At 38.5% G+C, this 20,688-nt stretch overlaps 3 protein-coding genes across 6 annotated transcripts in view; 1 reads left to right on the forward strand and 2 right to left on the reverse strand.

Annotated features, from left to right (window-relative positions):
• Positions 1 to 1,467: 1,467 nt before the first annotated feature.
• Positions 1,468 to 5,767, reverse strand: si:ch211-201h21.5 (uncharacterized protein LOC555526 homolog). The gene is made up of 6 exons (XM_060867681.1): positions 5,661 to 5,767; positions 5,147 to 5,338; positions 3,685 to 3,870; positions 3,143 to 3,254; positions 2,929 to 3,065; positions 1,468 to 2,449 (listed from the first exon to the last, which is right to left on the reverse strand). The coding sequence occupies exons 2-6, from the start codon at positions 5,327 to 5,329 to the stop codon at positions 2,096 to 2,098; spliced, it is 972 nt and encodes a 323-aa protein (XP_060723664.1). The 5' UTR covers positions 5,330 to 5,338; positions 5,661 to 5,767; the 3' UTR covers positions 1,468 to 2,095.
• A 488-nt stretch (positions 5,768 to 6,255) lies between these two features.
• LOC132844345 (basic immunoglobulin-like variable motif-containing protein) lies at positions 6,256 to 15,269 on the forward strand. Of its 3 annotated transcripts, none has more exons than XM_060867682.1 (10): positions 6,256 to 6,464; positions 8,877 to 9,411; positions 9,822 to 9,951; positions 10,045 to 10,140; positions 10,738 to 10,842; positions 10,939 to 11,033; positions 11,736 to 11,868; positions 11,970 to 12,053; positions 14,043 to 14,139; positions 14,240 to 15,269. In XM_060867682.1, the coding sequence occupies exons 2-10, from the start codon at positions 8,940 to 8,942 to the stop codon at positions 14,552 to 14,554; spliced, it is 1,527 nt and encodes a 508-aa protein (XP_060723665.1). In that variant the 5' UTR covers positions 6,256 to 6,464; positions 8,877 to 8,939; the 3' UTR covers positions 14,555 to 15,269. The 3 variants fall into 3 exon arrangements, with proteins under 3 accessions (XP_060723665.1, XP_060723666.1, XP_060723667.1); XM_060867683.1 differs by having other exon boundaries at positions 6,455 to 6,580; XM_060867684.1 differs by lacking the exon at positions 6,256 to 6,464 and adding an exon at positions 6,631 to 6,653.
• zgc:172121 (uncharacterized protein LOC337599 homolog) overlaps positions 15,264 to 20,688 on the reverse strand; it is a 6,636-nt gene continuing 1,211 nt past the window's right edge. Inside the window, exons 6-8 of one of the 2 annotated variants that reach the window (XM_060867685.1) lie at positions 16,419 to 16,624; positions 15,566 to 15,639; positions 15,264 to 15,451 (exon numbers count right to left, since the gene is read on the reverse strand). In XM_060867685.1, the coding sequence (XP_060723668.1) occupies positions 15,372 to 15,451; positions 15,566 to 15,639; positions 16,419 to 16,624 (360 nt within the window). In that variant the 3' untranslated portion in view covers positions 15,264 to 15,371. Of the gene's footprint in view, positions 15,452 to 15,565; positions 15,640 to 16,418; positions 16,625 to 17,206; positions 17,502 to 20,688 lie in introns of those variants that run through there. The other variant, XM_060867686.1, reaches the window with a different exon arrangement.

Raw genomic sequence — 20,688 nt, forward strand, 5'->3', positions numbered from 1 at the left:
CCCTAAGGTTGTGGGTTCGAGTCTCGGTCCAGCCACGACTGAGGTGCCCTTGAGCAAGGCACCGACCCCCCCCCCCCCCAACCCCCCAATGTGTGTGTGTGTGTGTGTGTGTATAATATATGTGGATTTTATATATATATATATATATATATACACACACACATACAGGTGCTGGTCATACAGTATAATTAGAATATCATCAAAAAGTTGATTTATTCCACTAATTCCATTCAAAAAGTGAAACTTGTATATTATATTCATTCATTACACACAGACTGATATATTTCAAATGCTTATCTCTTTTAATTTTGATTATATCTGACAACTAAGGAAAATCCCAAATTCAGTATCTCAGAAAATTAGATTATTACTTAAGACCAATACAAAGAAAGGATTTTTAGAAATCTGGGCCAAGTAAAAAGTATGAACATGAATAGTATGAGCATGTACAGCACTCAATACTTAGTTGGGGCTCCTTTTGCCTGTATTACTGCAGCAATGCGGCGTGGCATGGAGTCGATCAGGCTGTGGCACTGCTCAGGTTGCTCTGAGTGGCCTTCAGCTCTTCTGCATTGTTGGGTCTGGCATATCGCACCTTCCTCTTCACAATACCCCATAGATTTTCTATGGGGTTAAGGTCAGGCGAGTTTGCTAGCCAATTAAGAACAGGGATCCCATGGTCCTTAAACCAGGTACTGGTAGCTTTGGCACTGTGTGCAGGTGCTGTTGGAAAATGAAATCTGCATCTCCATAAAGTTGGTCAGCAGCAGGAAGCGTGAAGTGCACAGATGCGTCTCGCCTGGGCTAGAGACAAAAAGGACAACCCAAGTTGTTATCAGCACTCAGTTCAGAAGCCTGCATCTCTGATGGAATGGGGTTGCATGAGTGCATGTGGCATGGGCAGCTTACACACCTGGAAAGGCAACATCAATGCTGAAAGGTATATCCAAGTTATAGAACAACAAATATGCTTCCATCCAGACGTCGTTTCTTTCAGGGAAGACCTTGCATTTTTGAACATGACAATGCCAGACCAAACACTACATCAATTACAGCATCATGGCTGCGTAGGAGAAGGATCCGGGCACTGAAATGGCCAGCCCGCAGTCCAGATCTTTCACCCATAGAAAACATTTGGCACATCATAAAGAGGAAGGTGCGACAAAGAAGACCTAAGACAGTTGAGCAACTAGAAGCCTGTATTAGACAAGAATGGGACAACATACCTAAACTTGAGCAACTTGTCTCCTCAGTCCCCAGACGTTTGCAGACTGTTGTAAAAAAGAAGAGGGGACGCCACACAGTGGTAAACATGACCTTATCCCAACTTTTTTGAGATGTGTTGATGCCATGAAATTTAAAATCAACTTATTTTTCCCTTAAAATTATACATTTTCTCAGTTTAAACATTTGCTATCTCATCTATGTTGTATTCTGAATAAAATATTGAAATTTTGAAACTTCCACATCATTGCATTCTGTTTTTATTCACAATTTGTACAGTGTCCCAACTTTTTTGGAATCGGGTTTGTATATATCTATAATCTGTGTGTGTATGTATGTAATTTCTATAAAAATACTTGCATATTTTAAAAATAATACTGAAAAGCAATTTGTGTAATGTTTATGTGCTAAAGAATGAGACAATCCAATTAGAAATCTTTCAACATGGATAGCGGTAGTACAATTATGTCTAATCATATCAGTTGATGTCCATGGAAATCAGCAATACATTTCTCTCTAACAGCTGGTTCCTTGACCGGAGATGTAAATCATTAACATTTCCACAGGTGCTTTGTAGACTTGACCTGCTATCAGATTTTAAACTCAATTTAATTTGCAGGGAAAAATCTGTCTGAAGGAATATATACAAATTACATATTCTGTTCTGTAGTTGAAGATCTTCATTACAGAAATGTCAGGAAAAAAAAATCAGGAACAACAATACACAAATATAATTGGATTTGTCTGGTGTCATACAAATTCAGTGCAGAAGCTGAAATGAGGCTAATCAGAAGACCACTTCATATTTTTTTTTAAACAAAAATATGCACGAGTAGAACAATATATACAGTTCCAACTCTGCAGGCACTCCTCAAGGTTGCTGTAAGGAAGCCATGAGTATGGAGCTGAACTTGGTGAGGTCGCAGGTCTTCATCACAAACACACAATGACTCTTCAGCTTGCCTGTGAAATCCAGTGCCATCATTCCTCTGCCGAGCTCTCCCTGGATCTCCACACGAACGCCACACTCTATACTTTCTGTGATCACGCTGTCATCCACACATGCTGCCACAGCATAGCTATCATAGGGCACAAACCCTGAACCAAAAATTACATCTTTAGGATTATTACTAGGCTCATGGGAGAAAGCCCAACATTTCGAGGTGATCTTTTTCATAAATCGAGCAGCTGCAGTGTCCTGGGAGACCATCTCGTCAAAGAACTCCTAAAATAAAAGGTAAGGAGAAAAACCTCAAGTAAGCTAATACATGTGATACAACAGTGCTGTTGAATTCTCAAAGCATATCACAGGGACTATTTATTGTAGATGAGCCACATAATCTAAAGTAAATAATAAACTCTTATGTGATACAGAAAAAACATTAATTGTATATATGGTGACATTTTCTGTACAGTCATTAGTCTGGAGTATTAGTGCAGAAGAGTGATATTGATAACATAAACGAACTCATGGATGTTCCTCAAAATTAAATAATCAGTTGTATTGCGCTGTGGTTTGTAGAGAATTTCTTTTAGTCCGCTTGTATCACACCACCCTGTCACTGATTACTTTCCGTAACAAAACACCATGCTATTCCTTTCTTACCAGTAACAAATATACAGTTTCAAAAAAAATAAAGCAAAGAAATGATGAAAGGATGACAACGTGCTGATGTGATTTTTCCACACCACTATTTAATTTACCCAAGAGAGCTTGTTTCTGCAGGTAAACTCCCAGGTGGCTATGTGTGTGGGACACACATATTCCTCCAAGACTACATGGGCAGACTCAGGATCCATACAGAAATTAAACTCTGCACATGGCATCATATTTCCCTTACCTGCAAAGACAAACAGACAAACACTCAGAGATATCCTGCTCATTACATAAGCTTTTATAGGGCTCCCAGGCTCATACCTTCCATGTTGCCTCCCATGATATACAATTCCTTCAGCTTCTGGGGAATACTGGGATCCATTCTAACAGCCAGAGCTAAATTCGTCAGTGGACCCAGAGCAACAAGAGACACCTTTTACATGAATAAGACACAGTTAACCACAAGAGGGCAGAAATGCATGGTGAAGTATACAAGACTGTCTGAAGTTAACACTTTTATTAATAACTTTTATTACCTTAATAAACAACTATTTACAAAACATTTTCGACATGATTGTCATTTCTTTATAAACTCGCACAGTCATTTCTCCTACTTGTGTGGAACTTATGTGAAGACATCTGGTGTTAAGCATGTAAGTGTGATTTGAATAGATTCATTTAAATGATCTTTAAGTGCTGTGCTTTTTCATTGACCACTAATATAGTCTTAAAGTATTTCAGAAAATATATACACCATATAAAATAAGTATGAAAACATTTGCACAAGTATTAATTTCCCCCAAGTATGGAGACTTCTGTATATTATGTATATTAGTTTATTATTTACTGTTCATTTTTCCTACCTGCCCTGGATGCTCTTTCACCAATCTAATCAATGCATTAACCGCATGCTCTTTCTTTATTTGTGTTTTCCAGTTCTCAGAGTCTCTGTCCGGCAGAACGTCTCCCAAACCATCTGTCCCAAAATGATTTTTGAATTCTTTTCCTACTCCAACCAAACAGCTGGCTGCTCCTCGAAAGACAGGAATCTGAAAATATGTAAAATCCTCTTAAATGAATGCATAGCCATGTGACCACAGGCAAGTACTGTTTCTGTGTACATCACAGGTCCCTAACTTATTTTATCACCTGAACATTTAATTCTTCTTTTCTAGGAACGTTCATTTTCAACGCCTAAAAATGTAACATATATTGGCAGACGCTTAAATGGGTGAGCTCACTGAGCACATTATGAGGAACACCACATGGGGTAGAGCTTCCCTTTGCTCTCAAAACAGACTCAATTCCTCAAGGCATGAAGTCCACATGATGTTGGAAAGAATTCCTGTAGAATTTTCAGGTGCAATTTCATGCTGTGATTTTCCTGTTCTAAAGACGATAACCTGGATTCAGGTCTGGTGACTGGGAAGGTCACCGAAGTCACTGTCATGTTCATGAGACCAGTTTAAGATAACGAACTGGCAATGAACTTACAAGCTTAAATCCCAGTACTGCCAATCTGCCATGGCTGGGTCCTTGAGTAAGACTGCTCAGTTGTATAAATTCGATACATCTAAGTCTGTCAAATGCCAGAAAAGTAAATGAAATCTAGGAACATAATGAAAGATGTTAGTCAACGAGCCTAGATTGCCAGGTTCCTTAACTCATGTTTACTCATGAGATTTTTTTTCTAGCAAAGATGTCCTTTACCTACAGTCTGTAAAGCAGTACTTTACTGTTTCAGACCGTAAGGCATCAACAAATCTGACTAATGCTAGTCTAGATCAAACAGCTAGCTGACTGCCAAATACTGTGAATGTAATGAAAAGTAAATGGTTAAATTGTTGCCATGAAGTTAAGAATGTGCTCAACATTAATACTTAAACATGCTGTGGCATTTAATCTCTTAATCATTACCTTTAAGACACCAGACAGCGGGATCGTAAATCATTAAGTATACGTGTGGAAGTTAAAGGTAAAGTCTCTTACTGTGTGTTTAAACAGCATGATAAGAATGAGTACTTTGTAAATAAGTCCTGTGATGATTATCCACTGAAGCTACAGGAGACTTGGAAGGCACTTGGCTGATACCATAATCTAGAGCAACTTATATTCTTATCTCATTTATACAAATAAATAGACAAGGGTTAAGAGCCTAGCTCAAAGGCCCAAGACTAAAAACTTTTTCCTGCTGGGATCTGAACTCTGAACTTCCACTGCCCTGGGCATATTGTGCTACGAGCGCGTGAAGGTGTAATTGTTCATTTGCAGTAACACGAACATGTCATAAAGATAGAATTTTGTTGTAACGTGCACCGGACACACCTGAGTACGCCGACACACAGACAGTACATGCAGCACATTCTGACACACGTTGTCCACATCTGTGTTTCCAAAGCAGCACGTGATGCCCAGGATCTTCACATTGGAGGAGGAAAGGGCCAACATTATAGCCTGGGCATCATCTATGCCACAGTCAGTGTCAATAATCATCAGCTTCTCACTCATTGTGGTTACCTGGTGAGAACATCATCCATTTATCAGTATCATATCCATCAGTGAGAATCAGTGACTTTCATTCTCATCTTTCTAAAGAAAGCACAGAATAAACTGATGCACATTTCAAATCTCAGAATGAAGGCTTAGGAGCTTCAGACACAAGTTAATGAGTCATTTAATAATGTTCCTCCATGACAGTTTGCTTTCTTCACCAATGCAGCTGTATGCTAGGTGATGGAAACATCTGGACCATCACATTAGTGGGAGTTAGAGAACTTTAATCAACAAGAATCAGAAAGATTTCGGTGTTAAAAACAAAACATTTATCAGAAAAACAGACCTAAACAAGCAGGTCAGGGCGGCGATGTTGGTGCATCCGAGTGCAGTAGTAGATCTGGTGGGTCCACAAACGTCCGTTAGCGGCGTCTCGAGCGAAGGTTAAAAAACCTTTGGTTGCCTAAGAGATTCATGAATAATTCATAACCGCGCGTAGCTTCATCCAATCCCTGAACACTTAACCGGTTCCGTCCCAAATCGCGTACTCGTCACTACCTTCACTAGGTGTATGCAGGCTTACAATGTAATTCACTCAGTGAGTATTTATATTTATACCAAGATTACTGTTTTTTTATTTATTAATTTATTTTTCTATTTATGTAAGCACCATTTTCTACAAACACTAGGTTTGATTGATGCTTAAATGATTTTATTAAACAGAAGTCAACACAATAAACTGTAAAAAAAATATATATATTTATATATTTGTACAAGTAGTCAGATATGATTTATGCGTAATTTTAGCGCAGTATTTGCTCTTAAGACTCCCGAATTGGGCTCTTCTTCTTCACCTGTTAAAGCGAACCGCTCAGAGGAGGAGGAGGAGCGCTTTATCCTCACCTTTCTCAGCTGTTCAATAGACACCTGCCTCATGATATTCACCAATTTCTGGTTTTGCTGTACTTATAAAATTGCCACTTAACAAATTTAAAGTCAAAATTGTTCGTCTTCGGCATGTCATATATGAACCCCCCCTTTTATTTTCCGTTTGGTACAGTCCAGAAGAGCCCCTTTAACAGAAGGCCAGTGTATTGAGAAGGCGTGTTGTTCCTTAATCTTTGGTTTATACGGTGTTTATAACGTCAAGGTACGTGTCCATATCTCGTGTTTGTTTACATTATGTAGCATTAGACACATATATGTCTTATATTTTTAGACATTTCGACAATATCCAGGCTAAACATCAGGTCGCCCTCTTTATGGGTGGGTTGTTATGCTATTTAATCATTGTGTTGTGATGCTAAAGTGTAGCTACATGACAGCTAAAAAGCCTTAGGTCAGTATTACAGTGTTTACTTTATTCAGACCTTCCCGAGTGTTGTTACAGAAACACTAAACAAACAACATGATGTGAATTTAATTTTGTTGTTGATGATGAAGATGGAGAAGATGATGATGATGATATTGATGAAGATGAAGAAGAAGATGATGATGCCGTAAAAAATCAATCAGGATGTGAATTTAATTTTGTTGATGAAGAAGAAGATGATGATGATGATGATGATGATGAAAATGAAGATGAAGAAGAGGATGAGAATGATGATGATGTAAAAGAAGATGATGATGATGCCATAAAAAATCATTCAGGATGTGAATTTAATTTTTTTGATGATGATGAAGATGATGATGATGATGAAGAAGATGAAGATGGTGATGCTGTAAAAAATCATTCAGGATGTGAATTTAATTTTGTTGATGAAGAAGAAGATGAAGATGAAGATGATGATGATGATGATGATGAAAATGAAGATGAAGAAGAGGATGAGAATGATGATGATGTAAAAGAAGATGATGATGATGCCATAAAAAATCATTCAGGATGTGAATTTAATTTTTTTGATGATGAAGAAGATGATGATGAAGATGATGAATATGATGAGGAGGATGATGATGATGAAAAAGAAGATGAAGAAGATGATGATGATGATGAGGATGATGAGGATGATGAAGATGATGGTGATGATGATGATGATGATGCCATAGAAAATCATTCAGGATTTGAATTTCTAGACTTTGGGAATCCTATTTATTTCTTCACTATTGCTCAGATTGTTGTCAGTGACTTTATTATAATATACAGTATATTATTATAAGATACAGTAATGTGCGGCCTTACTGTCTGTTTGTGTCTGTGCATCTTAAATCTAACACACTCAGCATACATCTCTATATTTATATTAAAAACATTAAGTACAAAAACATTTCTATACATTTAGTTTTGTTTGAGATGGTCTCGCTCATCTGCCAGTAACTGATCTACAACACGTGACTTTATTACATTAGACCAACTGATGGCTATGAAGTAAATATAAATACACACTAAAAATGAGCAATAAATGACTATAAATAAAGTAATTTATTGCTCATTTTTAGTGTGTATTTATATTTACTTCATAGCCATCAGTTGGTCTAATGTAATAAAGTCACGTGTTCTTGGAAAGAATATTAAGTCATAAACATTTCTTAGTTCATTCATTCATCCATCCATCCTTCCATCCAATTCCATTCCATTCCATTTCATCTCATTCTTCCTTCCTTTGATCCATCCATCCATCCTTCCATTGATCCTTCCTTCCTCCCTCACTCACTCCCTCCCTCACTCACTCACTCGCTGTATCCATGTCAGGGTTCAAATGGACCCAGAGCTTATTGCAGTAACAATAAGCAGTTCATCTCAGGGCACCATATGCACACACACACATTCTCACTTTTATTCACACCTTTTAAAGTAGGCAATCAACCTACCAGCATGTTTTAATAGGAATACAGAGATCCTGGAGGAACCCAGCGTGGACACGTAGATTAAATGCACATACAAACCATACAGACATACAGTAATCCAAGCAAATGGAAATCTGGATAATCAAATTCTAGAGCATTCACCCTGAACCGTTTTCCTGAAGTATTTACACTTTTTAGATGGTCAGAAGTATGTGAACACCTAAACGTCACACCCATATTGTCTTCTACAAAAAATAGTGTGTCTTCTACAAAATATTGTTGCAAAGTTGAAAGCACACAATTGTATAGAATGTATTTGTATGCTATAACATTACAATTTCCATTCACTGGAACTAAGAGGCCCAAACATGCCCCAGCATGCCAATGCTCCTGTGCACAAAGCAATGAGCACATGGTTTGTCAGTGTTTATGTGGAAAATATTGAGTGGTCTGCACAAAGCCCTGACCTCAAGCCCAGTGATCACCTTTGGGATGAACTCAAATTGTGACTGCATACAGTACCAGGCCTCTTTAAAAGAATGGAGGTTCTGACAACAGCAAATGGAAAATGGTGGGAATTTGAACAAGCACATGTAAATGTGATTGGTCAGGTGTCCACATACTTATCTCAGTCTCATATTATGGATTACTGTAAATGCAAGCACTATGTGTCACATGTTGATGTTAATTTTCCCAGGATGCATTGTTTTTTAATTTTGGGGTTAATTGTGCTGTTTTCTTATTTATTTTATACATTTATTTTCCTTTCCTAAAACAGGGCCAAGAGTCACATCAGACCAAAACCGACCAATAGGCAATCTTCTTGTCATCCAAGTGTTCAATGCCTAACACTGCAGAAAGTGAAGGCGGTAACATATCTGGTGCCAAGGACCCGGCACCTCCATCACAGTTGCCGGGCCAAGACAATGAACGCGGCTTCCTGAACCCATTCAACCGTGATACACTTCGCACCAGACGGGCCTCCAGCGCCGAGCTCCAGCTCCCATGGACATGCCCTGTCACACATTCTCGGGAGAAATTCTACACAGTGTGCTCTGATTATGCACTGCTCAATCAAGCCCATCCAATCCTCACTCCCAGAGATGTTCCCCAGTCCAGCCATGACAGCAGCGCACCACTGAGTCAATCAAACACCATCACTATCTCCCAGGGTCAGGCTGCAGAATTCCATACACCTTCAGGTGATGTCTGTGATTTAGAAGAGACTTTGTCCGGTAACTCCAAGCCCATTTTAGCCTGGGAGATCGACACCACAGACTTTGATGCCATTTTAACCCGGAAAGCCAGGACAGGTAGAATCAATTAATAATTGTTTTATACATAGAAAGAGAGAAAGTATTGGTTTAGGTTTAGATCAGCCATCTTCTGCATGTGTGATCTGTTATAAATACACATCCTTTGAGCAGTGTTTTTCTGTACGAGTCTATTTGAAGCTCCACACTTGCTGAGGAAAATCAAATTAATTGTCCTACAAACCATCTGTTAATGTTATGTTTTTAGTGAAGTAACTTGTTAGTCATCAATTTCTATATTGCCAGTGTACAGAGACTGTATTAAATATAATTAAACTGAAAAAAGACAAGCGCATCAGATTAGATCACAGTCACATTCCTCTTCACTTCACAGCAGGGTTCTTTTTAAACACACAGCATGCATATGATTGGAATACATTGTACTCGTAATATTTCTCATACATATACAGGAAATATAAAGAAATTTGGCTTAAAGAAAATGAAGTCATCTGACCGGTCGAGCAGAAATGTGTTGGATCTTCCACCACAAGCTTCTCTGGAAGAAATCAAGCAGAGGAAAGTCCTGGACTTGCGCAGATGGTACAATTTCAGCTCTTTTTCTCTTACCCGGTGCCTTAGAAAATAACAACAAACAAAGAACGTTTTGTTTTTGTTGTTCTTTCACTTGTTTAGGTACTGCATCAGCCGCCCTCAGTATAAAACCTCATGTGGCATTTCCTCCCTCGTTTCTTGCTGGAACTTTCTGTACAGTACCCTCGGAGCTGGAAGGTACATAACTGATTGATGCATGAAAGGGTTAATAAGCTCTATAGTTGTTTGCAGTTGCTCCTCATTGTGTAGAACAAAGTGTTAATAGCAGAAAAAGCAGGTGCAAAAATTAGTATTGGCCCAGATAACTTTTTCTCTTGGTCTGTAACATCCCTCAGTCTCGCCTAGACTATGTGCCTAGACTGTGTGCCTGCAAAGGTACAGTAATTGTGGGGGGAAAAAAAAGTTTAACAAATATGATAGTTAAAAACATTCAGATGTGGATGGAAACACCTCGTTGATGAGAGAGGTCAACGGAGAATGGCCAGACTGGTTCGAGCTGACAGAAAGGCTACAGTAACTCAGATAACCACCTTATAAAATTGTGGTGAGCAGAAAATCATCTCAGAATGCACAGCACATGAGAAGACCATGTTAGGTTCTACTTCTGTCACCAAGAACAGAAAGCTGAGGTTGCAGTGGGCACAGACTCAGCAAACCCGGACAGTTGAAGACTGAAGATATGTATCTATTTAGGACACACTCAGTCTCAATAATATACTTGTATTTGGTTACATCCCTAATGAATGGAGACAAAAAAAATGTTTTTGTTGTCAGCCTTCCACCCATTTCCCAGGAGGAGGCCTTATATATTCTCGGTTTCCAGCCTCCATTTGAAGATATCAGGTTTGGACCTTTTACTGGGAATGCCACTTTAATGAGGTATGATTGCTCTGCTTTCCCCCACTGGAATGCTTTGTGTTTTTGACCTACCTGATGGTTATATTTTCCCTGTCTCTTGTTCTTGTTTCGGCACAGATGGTTCAGACAGATCAATGACCATTTCCGTGTTCGAGGATGCTCTTATATTCTATATAAACCTCATGGGAAGCACAAGACAGCAGGAGAGACGGGTGAGTAACATGTCAATTGCTTTAAACACTCCAGAAGCAGTGGTCTATAATGAATCAGTGCAGAGGTCTGGTCGGCGCTGCTCTGTGTATACTGTTGTATTTAGTGCCAGATAAGGCAGGACGATACACTAATTTGCACACATGAAATAGTACATTTGATGTTAATGTTTATAGTTCTGTTGTTTTTATGTTTATGTATATATGTTCTGTGTAGCACCAGAGTCCTGAAAGAGCATTGTTTTATTTCCCATTGTGCTGCACCAACTATATATGGTTGAAATGACAATAAAAGCCTCTTGACTTGAACCGAATATAATCACAAAGGGTGAACAATTTGTAGAGCCTGAAATCAGAAATCCACATATGTTGCCCTTGTCATCAACTCAAGAATATGGTTCATGTTTTAACCATTTCTTCACACATTTACAGAGTGCATAGCCCCAGTTTCATGGTCTGTAATTTTCTCAGGTTAATTTGTAGACATCAGATGCAGCTGGGAAACATAGTATCACTTAAAATGAACTCATACTATGAGATACTACTCACTGTAGCTTCTGTGTTTGTCATTGTGTTATCTGTTGTTGGTGGCCTGTCATTATGGAACATGTACAATACTGAATATTTCTTAAAAATGAAAATAATAAATACATTTCCATAATGAACATATTAACGAAATGTTGAGACTGTATTTCTGTTGACTAGCTGATGGAGCTTTGCTTAAGCTGACCCAAGGATTACGAGATGAATCTATGGCCTATATTTACCACTGTCAGAACCACTACTTCTGCCCTGTGGGCTTTGAAGCTACCCCATTAAAAGCTGCCAAAGCTTACAGGTACACCTCAATAACAAATTGTTTTTCTTTATAAGTAATCTTTTCTTGTAAAAGATTATTCTCCCAGCAGTAAATTTTGAGGTTTTTTTTTTTTAACCCAGGGGACCACTTGCTCTGAATGAAATGGAACATTGGATTCTTATTGGGGAACCAAGCAGGAAACATCCAGCCATCCACTGTAAAAAGTATAATCTCTTTTTATTATTCACTTACTTATGTTGATGATTAACAGGCAACACTGTGGTGTAGAGGGATCAAAGTGTTGTGAACTCTCTGTCAGCATGGGTATTAACATGGCTAATAAACATGCCAGTAGGTGGACTGGCGGTGTAAACTGTGAATGTGTGTGATGGGGACTGGTGTACCATCAAGGTGCATTCTCTTACATTTACAGATTTTTCAGACTCCCTTATCCAGAGCAATCTCATTTATACAACTGAGCAGGCCCAGCATTGGCAGCTTGGTGGTCCTGGGATTCGAATTCACAACCTTCCGATCAGTGGTGCTCGAACACCACTGAGCTACCACTGCCCCATTCATGCCTCATGCCCAGTGTTCCTTAGATAGGCTTCATATCCAACACTACACTAACCATGATAAACGGTTACTGAAGATGAATAAATAAAGTGGATGTTGATTAGTATAATAAATCAACATCTGATCAGGTTTTCCTGTGAATATAAATCCAAATTTTTTTTACAAATAAATATCTGAAAAGTGTGGTGTGCGTTTGTATTCATCCCCTTTTACTCTGATACCCCTAACTAAAATCCAGTGAAAACAACTGCCTTCAGAAGTCACCTAATTAGTAAATAGAGTGCACGTGTGTGTAATTTTGATCTCAGTATAAATACAGCTGTTGTGTGAAGCCCTCAGAAGTGTGTTAGAAAACATTAGTGAACAAACAGCATCATGAATACCAAAGAACACACCAGACAGGTCAGGGATAAAGTTGTGGAGAAGTTTAAAGCAGGGTTAGGTTATAAATTAATATCCCACGCCTTGAACATCTCACGGAGCACTGTACAATCCATCATCCGGAAATGGAAAGAGTATGGCACAACTGCAAGCCTACCAAGACATGGCCGTCCACCTAAACTGACAGGCCGTGCAAGGAGAGCATTAATCAGAGAAGCAGCCAAGAGGCCCATGGTAACTCTGGAGGAGCTGCAGAGATCCACAGCTCAGGTGGAAGAATCTGTCTGCAGGACAACTATTAGTCGTGCACTCCACAAATCTGGTCTTTGTGGAAGAGTGGCAAGAAGAAAGCCATTGTTGAAAGAAAGCCATAAGAAATCCCGTTTGCAGTTTGCGACAAGCCATGTGGGGGAAACAGCAAGCATGTGGAAGAAGGTGCTCTGGTCAGATGAGACCAAAATTTATCTTTTTTTGGCCAAAATTTACAACGTTATGTGTGGCGGAAACCTAACGTTGCACATCACCCTGAACACACCATCCCCACCGTGAAACAGCACGGTGGTGGCAGCATCATGTTGTGGGGATGCTTTTCTTCAGCAGAGACAGGGAAGCTAGTCAGAGCTGATGGGAAGATGGATGGAGCCAAATACAGGGCAATCTTAGATGAAAACCTGTTAGAGTCTGCAAAAGACTTGAGACTGGGGTGGAGGTTCACCTTCCAGCAAGACAGTGACCCTAAAAATACAGCCAGAGCTACAATAGAGTGGTTTAGATCAAAGCATATTTATGTGTTAGAATGGCCGTCAAAGTCCAGACCTAAATCCAATTGAGAATCTGTGGTGAGACTTGAAAATCGCTGTTCACAGACGCTCGCCATCCAATCTGACTGAGCTTGAGCTATTTTGCAAAGAAGAATGGGCAAAAATTTCACTCTCTAGATGTGCAAAGCTGGTAGAGACATACCCCAAAAGACTTGCAGCTGTAATTGCAGCGAAAGGTGGTTCTACAAAGTATTGACTTGGTGATTTTATTTTGTTGTTATTCTGTCTCTGTTAAAATAAACCTAACATTAAAATTATAGACTGATCAATTCTTTGTCAGTGGGCAAATTTACAAAATCAGCAGTGGCTCAAATAATCTTTTTCCTCACTGTAGATACATAATCCTGAATTGTCGTTTGAGTATCTAGAAGCTGCTATGGTTGATTTAGTCATTAGTTGTTTTCAACAAAACCTGAATTCATGCATACAATTTAGGTGGGCAGATATTGTGACTGATCTGAACACACAGAACCCTGAATACTTGGACATTCGCCATACAGAAAGAGGCATTCAGTTTCGGAAAACCAAAAAGGTCAGTGACTTAGGAATGCTTTATTCTCGCAACATAAAGTGGCTACATGGTTGCTTGCTTAAATATTAATCAAATACTTTTTATTGCTACCCAATTTTAGGTTGGAGGTAACCTACACTGTCTCATGGCATTCCAACGGGTTTACTGGCAAAAAATCGGACCTTGGGCACTAAACCTGGAGAACCTGAGGCACGATAACTACCAACAGGGAGCTCAGATCAGCGGTGATCAGCGGTGCCAGACTTCAGCAGGGGAGGCTGTAGATGATGGTGAAACCAAACGTGGGCACCTGGGCCGCTCTCACAGCACAGGGAATCAAAAATCGGATCAAGCCTGGAAACGGATCTCTAACACCACAGAGTACAGCAACCGAGGCTGCCCTGACAGCGACCTGGATGAGGACATCGCTGACTGAAAATGAAGTGGTTTTGTCTCCATTGGGATTTCTACACACTTGTTCACGCCAGTCAACGATTGCGGTAGATCGGAACTGGGAGGGAGGAAGCAGGCGAATTTTCTTTTTCTTATGATCAATGCGGAGACTTCTCTAGAAACCGGATTGTAAAAACGGCAGGTCAATCAAAAAACGTGCAGCTGTCTATAAACCTAAATGTGCGGTGAGTACTTTATGTGCGTTAGTGTCATTCCAGTCATGTGCTGTGAATGTGTGTGATGGACTGGTCCTTCAAAGAAAGACTTGTTCATAAACACCCGAAGCACAGAATGGGCTAATTTAGTGAGTTAAATTACATTATGCATATAATCTATGTTATGATTAACGTTTAAAGTGCATTATTAATATAAGTAGAAGCCATGAGAAAATAGAATAGCGCCACTAACAAAACGAAGCAGGAGGACGGTTTGAGCAGAACTGTAAGCGCGCTCTCCTCATTTAAGGCAATGTAAACACATACTGTGAAATGAAACATCAGTGACACTTCTATTATTGTGTATGGTGACTGAATATCAGTTCTTTGTGAAATGCTATAAGAGAGCATGGTGGCTTTGAAGTTACGTGAACCGTTGTGGTGTCCGCTGTCATTTTTGCCTCAGCAGCATCTCGAGTGTGTATTATGGCGAGTGTCTCCACTTATCTGAAGTCCCACATACATTTGAAAACAGTGTGAAGTGGAAATAGGTGGTTGCTTTTATTTCTTAATAAATCTTTTACAATTTCTTGTAAAAATTGTGGTCCACTGTTCAGTGTTACATTGTGTGTGTGGAAGGGAGTCTTAAATCTGTGATTTTTGTGTTTCGGTTAATCGACTTTTTAACTGTGCAATGTCAGCAGGACTGATACGGCAACAGCCTCCTGTCAAAAGAGCAAAAAGAGGAGTATTACTTCATAGATCTAGACAGGAGAATGAGTCAGGACACTTGTTTCTCTATTTTTATAGATGTACATAAAAATGTACGTTTGGCTCACCGATCCATAAAGCCCCTTGTTCTTTCCACTCGACACTTAGCTCTGTAAATGGAATCCTGTGTTGTGTTCTCCATCTGCAAATGTGGATAATACATTAATTATACCACAGTGTTGCTAAATGCTCAAATAAGATTGGTCAGACATTACACAGCCCTAATGTTATTGTTTCTACGGGACCAGCTCATGGCAGATACCCCACATAATCTTGAATAGTTGAATAATAAACTGATTTAAAAAGAAAAAAACATGTAATCATTGATAATGATGAAGCTTTCATTAAGGAAAGCTTTTGGGTAACCTTTAGAGGAAGAGTCAAGAATAAGGGCTTTTTTAATGGTCAGTTTTCTGCCAACGGACAGCCTTCAGGATATTTTTGCACTTTCCAAATTCTAAGTAAAAGGACAGGCTGCATATTTTTTGTCCTATTAACTTGAATAGAAGAGAGCTTTTTCTATGGATGTTGCACAGCCGGAAATATAATTATAATTACATTGCCATTCACATGCTTTTAAAAATTAAAATGCATATCAAATACATATATATAAAATATGTATACGTATATATATATATATAATGTATACATATATATATATATATATGTATACGTGTGTATGTATATATATATATATATATATATATATATATATATATATATATATATATATATATATATATATATATATATACACACACATATATACACACATATATACACATATATATACACATATATATACACACACATATATACATATATATATAACCAAATTAAATATTCCTTATTTGCAATAATTATACAGCAGCTTTAAGGTTTGATTGTTTGAGACATATTTAACACTGCTTTTACACTCACCCTGTGCTGGGATCCCAGTCTTCCCCACTATTCGGATAGACCACCCAGCTCATTTCAGGTGCCTTGTACGACTTTGCGGATTCGAGAAGGGGTGTCACTAGAGCAGGTGGAGAACAGTTCACCCCAACAGCAACCAGCTGAGAGGAGTTACTGGCTACCTGAACAGCCTTGGCAAACTTGTTGCCATCCGAAATACTCTGGGCATCCTGAAAAAAGAGGCGCTGCAGTCTTTCACCTTCAACACTTCACCAGAATATTTAGACGTCTTAAATTCTGAAAATGCGGCATTGACATCGAGTCAGAATCGGGCATTGACTGAAGTCTGCTGCTATTGGTGTCATAAAAACTTAAGTAAACTCTAATTATGCATTTAATATTGATTCATCTACACTATATTGCCGAAAGTGTGTGGACATCTAACCATCACAATCATATGTGCTTGTTGAACATCCTGTTCCACCTTTGCTTCTATAACAGCCACTCTTCTTCCACTAGATTGTGGAGAATGGCTCTGGGATTTGTGTTCATTCACCCACATGAGCAATAGTGAGGTCAGGTGAGATTTTGGAGGTCTTGGGTGCAATTGGCGTTCCATTTCTTCACAAAGGTGTTCGGATTTCTTCTGCTTGAACCGCTCTCAAACCATGTCTTTATGGACCTTATTTTGTGCATGCTTTATGCTGTAACATGTTTGAGGCACATAAAACTATAGCATACTTTTTTCCAAAAATGTTTTTTATTGATTTTAACCAATAACCAAATAACAAAAATTGTATCACCAAAAATAAAATAAAATACAAAAACCTTCCAAATATGTTGATCAAAACAGCAGCAATTAAAATAAAACAAAACAGAACAGAAGGAGAAGAAAAAAAAAGTCACATTCAAAACCTTATTACATGCATCATCTTATTTCTTCAGGAAATCCAGTAAAGGTGCCCAAATCTCTTCAAATTGCTGTACTTTACCCCTTGTAATGTACGTTAACTTCTCTAAAGTAACACACATTGCCATCTCCTTGATCCAAGAGTATGCAGAAGATATTTCAGTCTCTTTCCAGCTCAAAGCAATCATCCTCCTGGCCTGCAGAAGTCCAAAGTCGATAAGAGTCCTCTGATTGTTATTGATAGAAATATGATCTGGGTATATCCCCAGAATACAAAGTTTTGCAATGCACGGTATTTGAGTTTTTATGATGTTACTTAGGGTACTGACAACCATTTTCCAAAAATTTACCAATTTAGGGCACTCCCATACACAATGAATTAAAGTTCCCTTCTCAATTAAACATTTCACACACGTGTCTGGAATGTCCGGAATGTTAACCATTTGTTAAGCATTTCAGGGGTTATATATGTCCTCATCAACCATTTATGTTGCAATAACTTCATTCTTGTATTAATGGTTTGTATTTGAGCTTTTAAGCATGCTCGTGACCACTCAGTTTCCTCGATATCCTCTTTAATGTCCAAACTCCAAGCCCTCATTCTATCTTTATTCCTTATCCGGATTCCTTATCATATGAGATAAGTGTAGCATATAATATAGAAATTTGGTGCTTCCCATGTCCATGCTTAATCATAATATTCTCCAGACAGGACAGCGGCGGTTCCCGAAGGGCATCACAATGCTTTGATGAAATAAAATGTTTCAATTGTAAATACTTAAAAAAATGTTTTTGAGGTATTGAATATTTCAGACTCAGGTCATTAAATGTTAACAGAATGCCTTTGTCATATAAATCTCCAATTTTTTGCACACCTCTACCAGCCCAAGCCTTGAAACCGCCGTCTGCCCTGCCCGGAATGAACTGTGCATTACTCCAAATAGGGAAAAACTGAGAAATAGAAGGTGCATCACCAATATGTTTGTGAGCTTTGAACCATATATCAATGGTATTCTTTAGGAAAGGATTTGTTGTTTGTTTTTTCAAAGTTAGATTAGTTAGATGCTATAATTTACTGCCATGTCAGCTACTGAGGCTATCTTCATGGCAAGAACAGTTAATAAGAATTAAAATAACCTAAAATCACAAATAAATAAATATAGACAAATAGACAACTTAAATGAAATTTTTTACATTAATATATGACAGAAACTCAAACTTTTTCTGATGAAACCTTGTAAAATAGCTCTTTAAATGAATTGGCCTCATAAAATAACATTCTATGGTCATTATGCGCAGGACAGTCCAACAAAATATGCTCGACAGTAAGGGGAATGCTGTTTTTTCAAAGTCTTTGGATCTGATGAATATAAGTATAGTCTTAATGGGAGCTTACATATTGTTTGTTCAATAGAAACCCAGGCTGGAGGAGACTGTGTGAGGAAGTAAAACATCGCACATCGAAGCTGAGCGGCCCAGTAATACCACTGTAAACTCGGTATCTGTAAACCACCCGTCATATGGAAGATACAATAGTCTAAGCCTAAGTCTAGGTTTTCTATTGTTCCAGATAAACCTACAAAGATTCTTGTTAATTTCCTTAAAAAAATTATTTGGTAGTGACAGTGGGAGTGATTGAAACAAGTATAAAAATTTCGGCAGAATTACCATCTTAATCAAATAAATTCGGCCAATCATTGATATGGGCATTGTTGTCCATTTTTCAATTGATTCACGTACTTCACCCATTAACGGATCATAATTTGCTTTAACAATTTTATTAATTTGGGGGGTAATCTTAACTCCAAGATACGTAAATCCTTCTCTTGCATTAAAAAATGACGATCCTATGACTGGATTACTCCTTTCCTCCTGGTTTAGGAAGAGTATGGAAGATTTTGTGTCATTAATATTATATCCCGAAAACTTACCAAACCTATTAATTAATTGTAATATTGCTGGAATGCTAGTTGATAACTTGGACAAGAAAAGTATCACATCATCTGCATACAGCGATATTCTATGTTCTTGGTCTCCAATAGTAATTCCTGACAGATTCGCTTCATTTCTAATAGATATTGCTAGCGGCTCAATGGCCAGAACAAACAATAATGAGGACAGAGGGCAGCACCCTACATGGGTGCAAAGCTGATCCTGACCTCCCTGTGGCCCTAAGCAAAATTCTGCTAAGGGGCCCTCCTACCTGACCCGTGAGCCATGTAAACCATTTGCCACACATTCACACTTGACACCCCACTGCTCCCACTACAAACCTCCCTCCTTTTAAAAAAGTTTGCTCCATCTATCGGTCAAAGAGTAAAACAATACAGAATAAAATGAGTTATAAACAAATCTTCATTGAATGGAATATTTTAAATAGAATTTTGAGTTGAATATTAGCAATTGAATTTAAATGTAATTTCTGATATCAAAAATATGGTTACTACTAGAAATCACACTCTAAATAATTTACATTTTAAGTATTGAAAACTGAATTCTTGATATCAACAATCCATATCATGTGAATGTATAAAAGCTAAAATGGCTTGCCATGCAGCATCACTGTGTTTTATAGTATGCATGAGAGCAATACTTGATCCCTGATGGTTATTATTTACTGAGGGATGTGCATTCATAGTGACCTGGCATTATGCCCATTCCAATGTAAATCCATCGGTTTCCATATTGCATTAAGATTTTTGTAACCTTGATTGAGAGACTATAAACATTGTCATTTAGGAGGGCTATCACGCTACTTTTTGTACTGGTCCCCACACAGATGCTGCTGGAAAGCGTGCGTCATTACGTGCACGATTGCACGCGCATATGAACGCATGTTCACGCGCGGCGCGGTTATCGAGCTCCCGTTTATAAACACCGTTGCCCTTGGGCGTTTATTCACGCGAATGTTCACGCAATAAATTGTTGTGTGTCAGACAGGCCAAGAGATGCACTGGCAGCACTGCACAGCTAATTTAGCTAGTCAGATAGAGACAGAATCACATCAACTTAACATTAATGATATTTGCTCTTGCTGACATCAAACCTGAAGAGAACACAAGTTTACCTGATTGCTGTTCCCGCATTTCACTCTCATTTTGTTTGTTTTTTTTCTTTTCATGGCCAGATAGATAGCTCCGCTTCATATTGTCATCTACACAGTAAACATTAACACGCGCTGTAAAATGAGGCAGGGCCTTGTGTAATTTGCGGGGCCCTACGCAACTTGCGTAGTGAGCGTATAGGGCCGATCGGCTCTGCATGGGTGTAAAGGTCATGCGTCCACATACCTTTGGCCATATAGTATAGAATAGACCCCAGAATACATACTGTTATAGTGACGAGCAGGATTGCAAAACATTGTTATACAAACCATATAATTTT

The sequence above is a fragment of the Tachysurus vachellii genome, chromosome 4 (assembly GCF_030014155.1).
Source record: "Tachysurus vachellii isolate PV-2020 chromosome 4, HZAU_Pvac_v1, whole genome shotgun sequence".
NCBI lineage: Eukaryota > Metazoa > Chordata > Actinopteri > Siluriformes > Bagridae > Tachysurus > Tachysurus vachellii.

Excerpts from the sequence above, each read along its gene's own strand:
- si:ch211-201h21.5 (XM_060867681.1), bottom strand. The coding sequence starts at position 5,329 with ATGAGTGAGAAGCTGATGATTATTGACACTGACTGTGGCATAGATGAT. Across the intron at positions 3,255-3,684 it reads TGAAAGAGCATCCAGGGCAG|GTGTCTCTTGTTGCTCTGGG; the intron begins GTAGGAAAAATG and ends TTCATGTAAAAG. Across the intron at positions 2,450-2,928 it reads GCAGAAACAAGCTCTCTTGG|GAGTTCTTTGACGAGATGGT; the intron begins GTAAATTAAATA and ends CTTTTATTTTAG.
- LOC132844345 (XM_060867682.1), top strand. The coding sequence starts at position 8,940 with ATGCCTAACACTGCAGAAAGTGAAGGCGGTAACATATCTGGTGCCAAG. Across the intron at positions 11,869-11,969 it reads AAAGCTGCCAAAGCTTACAG|GGGACCACTTGCTCTGAATG; the intron begins GTACACCTCAAT and ends TTTTTAACCCAG. Across the intron at positions 12,054-14,042 it reads CCAGCCATCCACTGTAAAAA|GTGGGCAGATATTGTGACTG; the intron begins GTATAATCTCTT and ends CATACAATTTAG.